At 46.3% G+C, this 12263-nt stretch overlaps 2 protein-coding genes across 4 annotated transcripts in view; one reads left to right on the top strand and one right to left on the bottom strand.

Moving 5' to 3' along the window:
* LRRCC1 (leucine rich repeat and coiled-coil centrosomal protein 1) overlaps window positions 1–12263 on the bottom strand; it is a 39252-nt gene that overhangs the window by 4971 nt on the left and 22018 nt on the right. The window contains exons 14-18 of one of the 2 annotated variants that reach the window (XM_053244470.1): window positions 10757–10931; window positions 8545–8708; window positions 4854–5062; window positions 4326–4463; window positions 2612–2747 (exon numbers count right to left, since the gene is read on the bottom strand). In XM_053244470.1, the coding sequence (XP_053100445.1) occupies window positions 2612–2747; window positions 4326–4463; window positions 4854–5062; window positions 8545–8708; window positions 10757–10931 (822 nt within the window). Of the gene's footprint in view, window positions 1–2611; window positions 2748–4320; window positions 4464–4853; window positions 5063–8544; window positions 8709–10756; window positions 10932–12263 lie in introns of those variants that run through there. The other variant, XM_053244471.1, reaches the window with a different exon arrangement.
* SLC7A13 (solute carrier family 7 member 13) overlaps window positions 5689–12263 on the top strand; it is a 46449-nt gene continuing 39874 nt past the window's right edge. For both annotated transcript variants that reach the window (XM_053244474.1, XM_053244473.1), the window contains exon 1: window positions 5689–5725. The gene's annotated coding sequence lies outside the window, so the exon portion shown is untranslated. The remainder of the gene's footprint in view (window positions 5726–12263) is intronic.

Genomic DNA, 12263 nt, shown 5'->3' with positions numbered 1-12263 from the left:
TCAGGTGGGTCTGGCTCCCTGGGCTCATGCAAACTACCCCCATCAGTGTCAGATAAGTACGAAGTGTCTGTATCACTGTTTCTGCTGCTTACAGCCTCATGGGCCGAAACACAACTAGCATTAGGAACAACGCCAGAACGCGCTGCTGACATCGCCTCCTGAGGATGTATAGTTTCTGGACGATTTGTCAATGCCGGTTCCCTTGGGGGTAACCTGGAAACCAATGTACGTTGCTGTGCAAGGGACTGTTGAGCCTTCCAAATCTTATACTCAGCATAATCTGGTGGGTAAATCACTTCAGGGTTGTGCCGGAAACCACAAGTATGGGTAATGCGGTTTACATCCAATGACGTTGCTGTAGATGCATCAGTTGAACGTGCCAGAACCGGCACCGGCCGAGGTAAATTCTGCTGCTCCATCACAGGAGTCATCAGTTGCCTAATTGGACTTGTGGCTGCTGATATAAGTTGTGCAGTCTCTTGAGGGTGAACAGGCGCTCTTAACGGAGAAGCGGACGGAGTCCTAGGAACCTCAGTTGCCGTCAGCTGATCCCCAGCAAAACCATGAAAAGTGGAGGCCGACGGTGTGCCTTCACTAGAGTCCAATAAAGCCAGCAATGAAGTCCTCGCCCTTGGTAATGCAGGCTGCTCTTCCATCCCGGTTTCACCAAAGTCCAAATAGTCCTCCGGTCGATAACCGCCTCTTGGCGTTGCCGGGGAATGAATCGGCGTCGGGGCCGGTGCTAAGTCAGTCGCAACTCGACGTCGAACCGCAGTCTGGAATGCACTCGGTGTCGAAGTACACTGTCCAGTTGCCGCAATCATCGCTTCTTGTGCCGCTGAGGTCGGCAAGTCCGGTACAGCCGGCATCGAGTCGAACACCGTTGTCGATACCGACGGTCCCGTCGACATCGACTGGGTCATTCTCGACACCATCAATGTCTTCTCCTTCTGCGGTACCGAAGCATGTGTCCTCCTCGACGCCGATCTCGACGTCGAAGGAGAGCCCTCTGATGAAGAGGAACTCTGCAGCACCCAGGGCGACGGAGTGACCTTCAGAGTAGTATCCCACTCCTCCAAATCACCTTGCAAACTTGTAGGCGAAGGAGTCTTACTATGGATCCGTGTTTTCTTGGATCTCTTTCTCGGCGGCGAGGATGTGCAATCCTCGTCAGTGGAGGAATAACGTGCTTTCTTATGTTTGCAACGCTTCTTCTTCTCCACACTACCCGGTGTCTTAAACTCCTGATCCACTGTGGCTTTAGACTGCGAAGAGGCAGAGTCCACAACAGGAGGAACTGCATCCGATGCCACAGCGCTCGACACCGACTTCGACGTCGAAGGCCCCGATACCGGCCTCGGTGTCGGGGGTCGAAGAGCGTCTTCATAAAGTGCCGCTCTCAATCGCAGCGCTCGATTTTTCAAAGTTTGTTTCGAAAAAGAGCAACAGATTTTGCAATTTCCCGGGTTGTGCTGCTCACCCAGACAAAGTAGACAGGCGTCATGCGTATCAGTAGTCGGCAATTTCGCTTTACAGTTAGTACAGCGTTTGAAAGTTGTTTTAACTGCCGCTTTAGACGCCATAGCGCCCAAGAATAATGGGCGCTATGGCCAAGAATAATGTCCAAATCAATTAACTTGCGGGAAAATCCAAACGCGTAGTCGAAAAACAGTCCAAATCCAAAACCAAGCAATGATCCAATTCCGTTCCAGTCGTACCGTGAAAATCAATCAAGTATCCGAGGAGCAATCGTTCCGAGGTTTAGACGCAATGGCGGTCTAAAAGAAACTGAGGAAGACACGCCCCAACTGCCTGTTTTGACGAAGGCACGATCACGTGCAGGGCGGTTGGTGGCGTCGCGAGGAGCTAGTCAATCGGTCCGCGAGGTCCCTGCGCAGGCGCAGAACCCATTCTTTATGAATGCAACGGATCACTATCCAGATCCATGTACACTGCTCTGGGCTGCTTGGAGGAAGAGCAGGATATAAATGTAAACATAATATAATAATAATATCCCATCTCTGTTGAAAGCCTCCTTATTATATTATCCCCAAAGAAAGGCAGGAACAATTAAAAAAACACCCAATATCAACATGTTCACCACAGAACTGTTTTACTCAAACCTTCATACACTTCCCTAATGAGGAAATAGTGGCAGGCCTTTCCTGAACGTGAGTCCCACAATCTTGGGGCTATTACTGAGAACCTACGCCATCAGCCTTTCCAGATTTTACACTGTGTGCCACTAAGATATGCCCAGCTAACCTTCAGGGCCATGTGGAGCACTCCCCACAGAATACAGAAACCAGACCAAAGAAGGCTTTGGAAGTAAATGCCATCACTTTGAATTGGGCGTGGAAGTGAATGGTAGCTAGTGCATTTTCCAAAACACTGGCTTATGTTCTCATTCTCTCTTGTGTGCTCTAAGTGGGTGCCCACATTCCGGACTTTGAAAACCTTTGAACATTCTTCCCAGACAGCCCAAGAAAGTAATGAGCAAAGCTCAAGTCAGCAACAAAGTCGGCAGCAAGCTAAAACTCTAGCAGAATTATTTACTTAACATATAACAAGTGAAACTGCACAGTTGGATGCTATTAGCATTATCTGTCACCTTTTCATTTGCTACAACAATTTGTCGCTGCTTTTCATTTGCTAGCTGAAGCAATTCTGCTTGATGAGCTGCTAGTGTCGATTCAAGTTGTCTTCTGAAAGCATCATCCATAGAACGAAGTTTTTCCATCGAGGCCCTAAACACAAGATGAACACTTACATCTCTCAAACACCAGCAATGTTATATCACTATAACTGAGATAAGCATATAGTGCACAACTCCTTGCCTAAAGTCAAGAATAATATTCTTCACGGAGAACATCCCAGTAATAACCAATATGGTCGTTCTCACAACCATTTTTGGTGGATGGGGAGAGAAGGCAAGATCGAGCTTACCTTCCCCCCTGACAATTCCGATCCATGTGTGGGAGGTGCAGCTCGTACACCCACACAATCCGCACTGCTCTCAAGTTCTGAAGGCAAGGAAAATGCAGCTTGCCAGAGTAAAAAAAACCCAGACTACCCGGAGAGGCAGTGCCGGGATTGGCCTCGATCCTGGTGCTTCACACAAGCAGTCCTACCTGGTAGGGCTGCCCAAGCCTGGGTAGGGCTTCCTGTGTGAACAGCCTCCATCCATCCATCCATCCATCCATCCAAGGTGTACCCATCACTAATCCCATGTGTGGCAGCTCTCGCGAGAGTTGGCATCTGAGCTGCCAGCAGAGGGAGATAAAAGTGGTGGCACTGGTAGACAGGCTTGTGGGCGAGGCAGGAAAGACGGCGGGCGGGCAAGAAAATGGCAGCAGGCGAGCAAGTAAGAAAACAGTGGCAGCAGCAGCAGCAGGCGGGTGGGAAGGAGTGGAGAGAACTAGAGGCGCATATGCTCTGCACCCAGCCCAGCTAGTATGTCATATTCTACTAGCATTTTGTTTGCAAGGCTTATGGCTGCACTCTCTGCCTTGCTTTAAAAAAAACACAAACCATTTGAAGAGATTGCCAGTTATACGTCTCTCAATGTAAGTTAGGAGAAATGTGAGAAAGGGAAAACATGAATCCGTTACAACAGTAAAGGATAGCAGTAACAACCGTAGAGGGAAAAGATAGTATAAGATTGTTTTCCCTTTAAAATGTGTTTATGCGATTGGCATATGATCTAAATGCTGCTGGACCATAAAACCCCCAATCCCACCTCATCTCCCAAACACAACAGCAGAAATACAGTATATCAAATTCTCATATCATATCTCATTATAGAAAAACACTAAAGCATATCTATTCAGACAATGGACAGCATCCAGATTAATTAGTCATGATTAAGTCCAACTGAAATTAAAGGGACAAGCTAGTCATAACTAACATCTTATTGATTTCAACAGTGTGTAGTCCTGACTAACTAGTCCGGATACCAGCCAATGACATTCTCTAGAGTTCTTTACAGTGTGCTAAAGAATTGCAACCCAATTAAAATGAGGAAGCAATTGTCCCCATTGACTATGTTTCATATATTTAGCTTATAGCTAGCCAATTTTAAAGACGGTTGGCATTTTCATCAATACATAAATGCAAGTTTAAAAAACACTCCTCATATTGCAAGTTGGAAGACCTTCCAAAACTGCAGCTACTCTGCAGCCGTAAAAGAGATTCCTGTCTCCAAAGCATCAAAAGCACACCTGATTCAGTAAGACCTTGCCCTATGGAATACAGTATGCCCCAGATTCTTTATCTTGAAAGGAATACACATTCTTAAAGGCAAAACACAATATATTTTACTTCACTTTTGAGCTTGAAGACTTCTGTCTCTCTCCTCAATCAGCTGCTTCTCCTTTGTATCAAAGTTTTCTTTCATTTGCTTAACTTGCGCTTCCAGCTTGCTCAATAGCCCTCCTTTATCTTGCCACTTCTTATTCATTACACTGAAATTAAATGGACATATTCAAAATGGCTACTACATACAGTAGGGATGATCATGTTCTACTTTTCAAGCATTAGAAGTGGGGAAGGGAAAAAAGACCTTTGAATTAACCAGGTTAAGAACACAGGAGAAGCTGCCTTATAGCAAGTTAGACCATTGGTCCACCTAGCCCAGTACTGTTGACACTGACTGGCAGTGGCTTTTCCAAAGTCCCAGGCAGGAGTCTTTCCTGGCTCTACCCAGAGATGTCAAGAATTGAACCTGGGACCTTCTGCATGCAAAGCAGATGCTCCACCACTGAACTACAGCCCCTTCAAAAGCCTTAACATCCAATCTCGGGATGGTCCTTAACTTTCCAGCATGTGTATAAGTGGTTACTAGTTTTAAGCACCTATAAGTTTTCTTGATATCTTCAAGCTCTGCATCTTTTTCTTGCAACTGTTGTTTTAGTTCCTCTTTCCTCTCATTTTGCCGTCCTAACTTTTCCATTAGTTCATCCAACTGTGTATCTCTTTCCTCTAATTGTACCCCAAGCCTCTTCTGGATTTCAGTACTTTCTTCACGATGCTTTCTTAATTGTTCGTCTCGTTCCTGTAAGAACTTGAAGACAATCATAATCAGTATCAGTATATAATTTGAATGAATGAAGACAGACTTCCGCTAAGAATTCTTATTGCTTCCATTCCAACAAAGACTATAAAGCTACTAAATAGGAATAGGTTACTTATTTTATCTCACGATTCTTTGACTAGAATTAGTTGGGTCTTAATTATAGCTTGTACCAAGAGAACACAGACAAATATTCAATTGCAGCAGCACTTTATTTGGCCCATGAGGTTTCTGCTGGTCATATTGTTCAAGAAGCAAAGATAGCCATTGTAACTCCATGATAAGGCTCATTCAATGGCTGCAGAACAAAAAGGCATGTGCCACGAGAGAACACAGAAACAGAATAAGAACTTAGCACATCACCATTCCGTTGGCTGTTGCTGGCAGGAGGGTGCACAGGTTGCTTCTTCTCTTGCTCGTGCATGAGAGAAAACAACCCATCTTTCACTCACTGGCAGAGCTAGCGTGAGGCAGGCAGTGGGGGCAGAAGGTAGAAGAGGGGAAGGTGAAGGCAGCAATGTGAATGGATCCAATTTACTGTGATTTATGCTTATTTACACTTATATGTGTTTTATATACGCTTGTCCTAACACATCTCAACTTCCTTCCACAGTAAAGCCCCTGCATGTAGGTGGGAGAAGAGGTGCAGCAACGGTATGCAATATTTATTTTTACATTATTTTTTAGAATGTCAAGAATAGGAGAGCCAGATCTAACAGGTTACTTCAAGATACTGGCTGACTCCTAGACTAACCCTGCACAGATATCAGTGTTCTCTCTAACAGGGATTCCCAGATGTTGTTGACTACAGCTCCCATAATCCCCAAGCAAAAGCCATTGCATCTGGGGATTCTGGGAGTTGTAGTCAACAATATCTGGGATTCCCAGTTAGAGGGAACGCTGGCAGACATGCCAGGAAATCATGCCAGGATTTCCCATCACGTGGGTGATGGTTGCAATTTTCAGCAATCCTCCCTTTTCCCTGCAGCCACTTGTTTGTGATCACTGGATTCCCAACATGGGCAAACAGCATCGGGAAGTAGACCCACACACAGTAATCATGCCATAATTTCCTGGGCCACACATACATCACTGGCTGCCAGTTCATTTCCGGGTCCAATTCAAGGTGCTGGTTTTGACCTTTAAAGCCCTTAATGGTTTGGGCCCGGGATACCTGAGGGACTGCCTGCTCCCAAGGGTTGCTGCCCACTTGACGAGGTCATCTGAGGGGGCTCTGCTCCGGGTGTCAACAATGAGGGAAGCTAGGTTGTCGTGTACTCGGGACAGGGCCTTCTCTGTTACTGCCCCCAGACTCTGGAATGCTCTCCCGGTGGGTATCTGCTCCTCAGTCTCCATCACAGTTTTTAGAAAGCGTGTTAAGTCATGGCTTTTTACCCAGGCTTTTATATGATTGTCTCCACTGCTGCTTCTTGTATTTTGTACTGTTTTTATGCTAGTGTTTTAATTTAATGTTTTTAAAATCAGATTTGTTTATATATATATATATATATATTAGCTCAATATTTTAATGTGTCTTTTTATAATCTTGTTTTTAAATTTTATTGTGAGCTGCCTTGGGATTTTCTTAATGAAAGGTGGGGTATAAATTTAACAATAATAATAATACAAAAATAAATCACTACAATGACCTTCCGTCAAACAATTGTTCAGGACAGTTTAAGAGAGAAGTGCCTTCTATCAGCTTCGACTAATATGCCAGCTGCAACAGTTTCTTGAAATTAACAACCTCATTACAATGGTACATCTGCTCGTCTCCTCCAGACTTGACTACTGCAATGCACTCTATGTGGCGCTGCCTTTGTACCTAGTCCGGAAACTGCAGTTGGTCCAGAATGCAGCAGCCAGGTTGTTCTCTGGGTCATCTCGGAGAGACCATATTACTCCCATATTCAAAGAGTTACACTGGCTGCCGCTAAGTTTCCAGGCAGAATACAAGGTGCTGGTTATAACCCATAAAGCCCTAAACGGCTTAGGCCCTGGTTATTTAAGAGAATGTCTTCTTCATTATGAACCTCACTGCCCATTAAGATCATCAGGAGAGGTCTGTCTGCAGTTGACACCGGCTTGTCTGGTGGCTCCTCGGAGACGGGTCTTTTCTGCTGCTGCCCTAAAACTTTGGAATGCACTCCCTGTTGAAATAAGAGCCTCCCCATTTCTGACAGCTTTTAAAGAGTCCTTAGAGATGCATCTGTTCACCCAAACTTTTAATTAAATACTGTTTAGTTTAGTTTTACACATTGTTTCAAAATTTTAAATTGTAATGTTTTAACTTTTTTTGTTGTCATTTGTATTGTTTTATTGTAAACCTCCCAGACTAGTGATGTGCATGGTCCGGAGCAGTCCGGACCAGCACCAAAGGGGAGCCTATCTTTTAGGGTGGGGAGGGCTTGTTTACCCCTCCCGCGCCTCTTTGCCCCCGCCAGTGGCCGTAATCTACTGTAAAATTGGGGCGCTGGAAACCAGCTGCCCCAGCTGCCGCCGCGCCCCCCCCCCCCGCGAGCAAATTAGAGATAAAAAAGGCTACTGCCTACAAGGAAAGGCTACTGCCGCCCTGCCGCCCCCCCACCCGCCACCCCCCCACGAGTGCTCACCAAGTTAGAAGAACTTAGAGAGGAGCTCGCGAACAGAGCTCCTCTCTTATCGAAGCCTCCGGCCCAACTGGGGCCTTGGGCGCGTGCGCACGCGCACTAGAGCTCTTTATCCTATAGAACTTTTGCCGGAGGCCCGGTCTACCCGCCGGGAAGAAGCCGGGTAGACCGGGCCTCCGGCGATCGGAGGCCCGGTCTACCTGCCGGGAGGAAGCCGGGTAGACCGGGCCTCCGATCGCCGGAGGCCCGGTCTACCTGGCTTCCTCCCGGCGGGTAGACCGGGCCTCCGATCGCCGGAGGCCCGGTCTACCCGGCTTCTTCCCGGCGGGTAGACCGGGCCTCCGGCAAAAGCTCTATAGGATAAAGAGCTCTAGTGCGCGTGCGCACGCGCCCAAGGCCCCAGTTGGGCCGGAGGCTTCGATAAGAGAGGAGCTCTGTTCGCGAGCTCCTCTCTAAGTTCTTCTAACTTGGTGAGCACTCGTGGGGGGGTGGCGGGTGGCGGGGCGGCAGGGCGGCAGTAGCCTTTCCTTGTAGGCAGTAGCCTTTTTTATCTCTAATTTGCTCGCGGGGGGGGCGCGGCGGAAGCGGCGGCGGCGGCTGGTTTCCAGCGCCCCAATTTTACAGTAGATTACGGCCACTGGCGGGGGCAAAGAGGCGCGGGAGGGGTAAACAAGCCCTCCCGCCCTTAAAGCAATACCCCCCCCACCCGGACCCGGACCAACCAGGGCAGAACTGGTCCGGCAGTTCGGCCATTCTATAGAATGGCCGCCGGACCGGTTCGGACACACGCCTATCCCAGACACAAGTTCTGGGCAGTATAAGATGTGTTAGTAAAATAAATAAATAAAAACAGAGAGCTCTTACTTCTTTTAACTTTCGAATGGTTTCAGTTTGATCTTCCACTATTTTTGACTGGATCTTCAGTGCATCACTGCTCCGTTCATTCTGTTTTTTCAGAGCCTCAGCCTCACTAGTTAGAACTTCTATTTTGGCTTCCAATTTTCCTCGATCTTGAGCAAGAGAAGCTCCTGGGAGCAATATCCAAAATTAACTGGAGTTCTTCCAGAACTGCAGGTGTGCGTCAGATCAAGAGATTGTAAAGCAAGCAAGCCTACCAACATTTCATCCCTCCCCTTCCTTCTCTCAAAAGCATTCTAGCAAGCGCAAGACTGACAGCAGAAGAGGGACAGACAGCTGGGCCCCTTCTATTGGCCTCGCTGGGACTGGCTTGGCTCGGCCCTGCCTAGAACACAAGCTACCAGCAGTTGATGACTTTGCAGCAGGCAAGAGAAGAAGAGAAAGGAGTGGATGCGTTCTAGAATATATCTCTATATAGAAAATAGTTGAGAATTATTAGACTACTGAGATAAGAGAGGGGAAAGCATGCCCCATCTTGTCAACAAGACTGTCTTGTATCTGTCAATAATTAAGAGTCAAGATTATAGAATTTAGAATTGAGGGGAACCTTGGAGGTCTTCTAGTCTAACACCTGCTTGTACAAGAATCTGTTACTGCATCACTGACAGTTGGTCATCTAGCCTGGAAATCCTCTAGCAAGCGAGAGCCCAGCACTTTACAAGGCAGATTGCTCCACTGTCCAACAGCTTTTAAAATTAGGAACTTCTTCCTACAGCCAGACTCGCTTCCTTTCAATTTCAATTCATTGGTTCTAGTTCTGTCTTCAGGAGCAAACAGAGTACAAGTCTGCTGTTTCTTCTATGTGACTACCCTTCCAATAGTGGAAGATGGTAATCACATCCCCCATTCTCTAGGCTCATTTAACCCTTCCTCAAAGTACTTTGCTTCCAGACCCCTCACCATCTTTCCTGTCCTCCTCTGAATCCATTCCAGTTTATCAATGTCCTTCATAACAGATAGTGCTCAGACAAGACAATTTTCCAAGCAAGGTATGACCAGTGCAAAACAGAGTGGGACCAGTGCTCCCTCTAACTTTTTCCATGCGGGTACAGAATGAGTTTTGTTCTGGGTGGAGGTCTCAAAGCTATGTGTGTGCACGTGCATTCAGAGTGGGGCCTTCTTGATTCAACCTGAACGGGACCTAAAATTAACTGAGCAGACATTGAAAACCTTGTGTGCACACACACATGCCTTGGAGGAAACACTGAATGGAACTACTACTTCTAGGACTCTATTAATGCAATGAAGACTGCATTAGCTTTTTTAGCAGCTGGGTCATACTGCTGGCTCATGCTAAACTTGCACTCCACTAAGACATCTAGATCTTTTTCACGTATACTGCTGCCAAGCCGGGTTTGTGCATTTAGTTTTTCTTACTTAAGATGCAAGATTTTACTTTTGTCTTTGCTGAACTTCATCTTGTTGGTTCTGGCCCAATATTTGAGCCTGTCTAGACAATTTTGAACTTGGTTGGCTTTTAAGGCTCCATGTCTTGTGATAAAGCATCTCCTATAATCCCTTATCCAAGTCATTAAAAAAAAAAGTTGAATGGCACAATGCCCAGTGGCGGACATCCTAATGAAGTGCTTGCAGGAGGATGTTGCACTAGTGCAAAGCCGTTGTATTCGCCAGATGCACCAAGTCTGGAGCTTGTGTTCCAGACTAGTATGGCACTACTGCAAGCATGCTTGCAGAACAGTTGTGCAACCGGTGGCATGCACAATGTGCTTTAAAGAGATTTTTCCCCCACAAGAGCGCAATTCCAAAAATCCCCATTTTGTGAGTGTGCAATTTTTTGTACTTGTGCAGCTCTGCTTGCTATGCAAGTGCTTCATTAGTTTGGATGTCAGCCAGTGTTCTTAAGAGTATTGCTGAACAGACATCTAGACACTTGAGAATGAAAGAGAAGCAGCTCTGCGAGAGCTCCTCTTCCCAATAAGGAGAGGCTGGACAGGGGAGATGTGACTAACTGTATGGCAAATATAAGCGGCAATCCACTGAGACCTACTCCTAAAATAAATGCAAGCTTGCTACCAATATGGCTCATTCTACCATCCCCTTAGCAGGACAATATTTTGTGCTCTTACAAAAACATTTTGCCAGGCATACATTCCGGTTGTCCTACCAGACCCGAAACAGAAAAAGTCTAAACATTTACCCTGTTGTGCCAGCTCCTGTCCCCATATTTTTCTTTCTGCTTTTAATCCATCAATTACAGACTCCTGGGCCGTTATCTGTGAAATAAATTTTGACTTTTCCTGTTTAAGAAGCTCAAGTTGTATTGTCTTTTGTTTATCTTCCTCCACCATGTTTTCAAGTGATCGGATTTGACTCTACAAAGCACAGAGAGAAATTTAATAAGTCTTGGCACTCTGAAAAGTTAATCCAATCGGAATATGTACTGTAGCACAGAAATGTGTATTGTTGAAGCTAGTAATGAGTCTCTGAGCTGTCCTAGTGTAACAGAGAAATGTGGCGGGCAAAAGAGCTTACTGCTGTTGGCTGAGCTCCTCTAGCCTTCAGAGTAAAGCAGTCAGAATCCCAACAAAGGATGGAACAGGGACCCAAAAAATCAACTGGACAAAGAAAGCAGGGTGAGGAGTCAAGAAGAACAAGAAGAGGAGTGGTGCAGGAAACAAATGACAGGAAAAATCCGGAACAAGAAAGGAAACAGGAAGAATAGAGGTACATTTGCCCAAGGGGGGAAAAAAAACCCAGAAGTTTGCAGATTTAAAGCAACCAGCCACACCCAAACAGTAGTCTGTTGCAGTAATCATAGAGACTGGTATAGCACCTGAAAGACTAACCAATGTATCGTGACAGAAGAGCCCTATTAACACATTATGTTCAACACATGTAAAATCTAATCCCATTCAGGAGTTCAAAAGAACACTGCTGAATGTGGGTCAGAAGTCCCACCCCAACACACCACTCACCTCCCTCATCATGCTGTTCATGGAAATGGTAACATATGTCTGCAGAGGAAAGTGCCATAACCATGATGTAAGGCACGCCCATGATTGACAGCCTGAAGCTAACCATCACACGTTATGCTGAATGCAGGTACACCCGTGCACTTCCTATCTCTATCACGCACTTGAGAGGATTGTACCCAAGTTACTTTTTACAATGAATGTAGGTACAGTCCACAAGTGTATACAGACAGCTGAACACAGATACAACATAATGTCTGAAAAGAGCTAAGCTGTCTTCCTCTTCCAGAACTTTGTTGCTTTTACGCAAAGGTGTTTTTAAAATGTAAAATTAAGTTTCAGGGCAGCCAGTTAGCTGCATAGCTTAGGTAGTGGTCATTAGGGATGTGCACAAAGCCAGTTTTGCCAGTTTGGCTCGAATCTGGGCAAGGCTCGAGCTGACCTGGCCTGCTTCGGTTTTGTTCCCGGTTGAACCAGACTTGGTTTGAGTTCAAACCGAGCTGGTTCAACCAGCTCAGAGCTCTACTGGTAAAGGGGAATCTGGTGAGGATTCCTCTTTATCAATAAAGGGGCAAGGGGGCTGTCCTAAGGGTAGAGGGGGTGGGAGGGAAGTAAGTAGGTACGAACTTACAAGTACTGCTGGGACTCCCCACCCGCACCAACCTCCCCCAGAGTAGGCAGGACCGGGCTTTCTCAGCCCGGTTTGGACCTCTGCACGTGTGGAGGCCATTT

Source organism: Hemicordylus capensis, chromosome 4 (genome assembly GCF_027244095.1).
Source record: "Hemicordylus capensis ecotype Gifberg chromosome 4, rHemCap1.1.pri, whole genome shotgun sequence".
Taxonomy (NCBI): Eukaryota; Metazoa; Chordata; class Lepidosauria; order Squamata; family Cordylidae; genus Hemicordylus; species Hemicordylus capensis.
The sequence above is the reverse complement of the archived record's forward strand: the minus strand, read 5'-3'. Positions and strand labels throughout refer to the sequence as shown.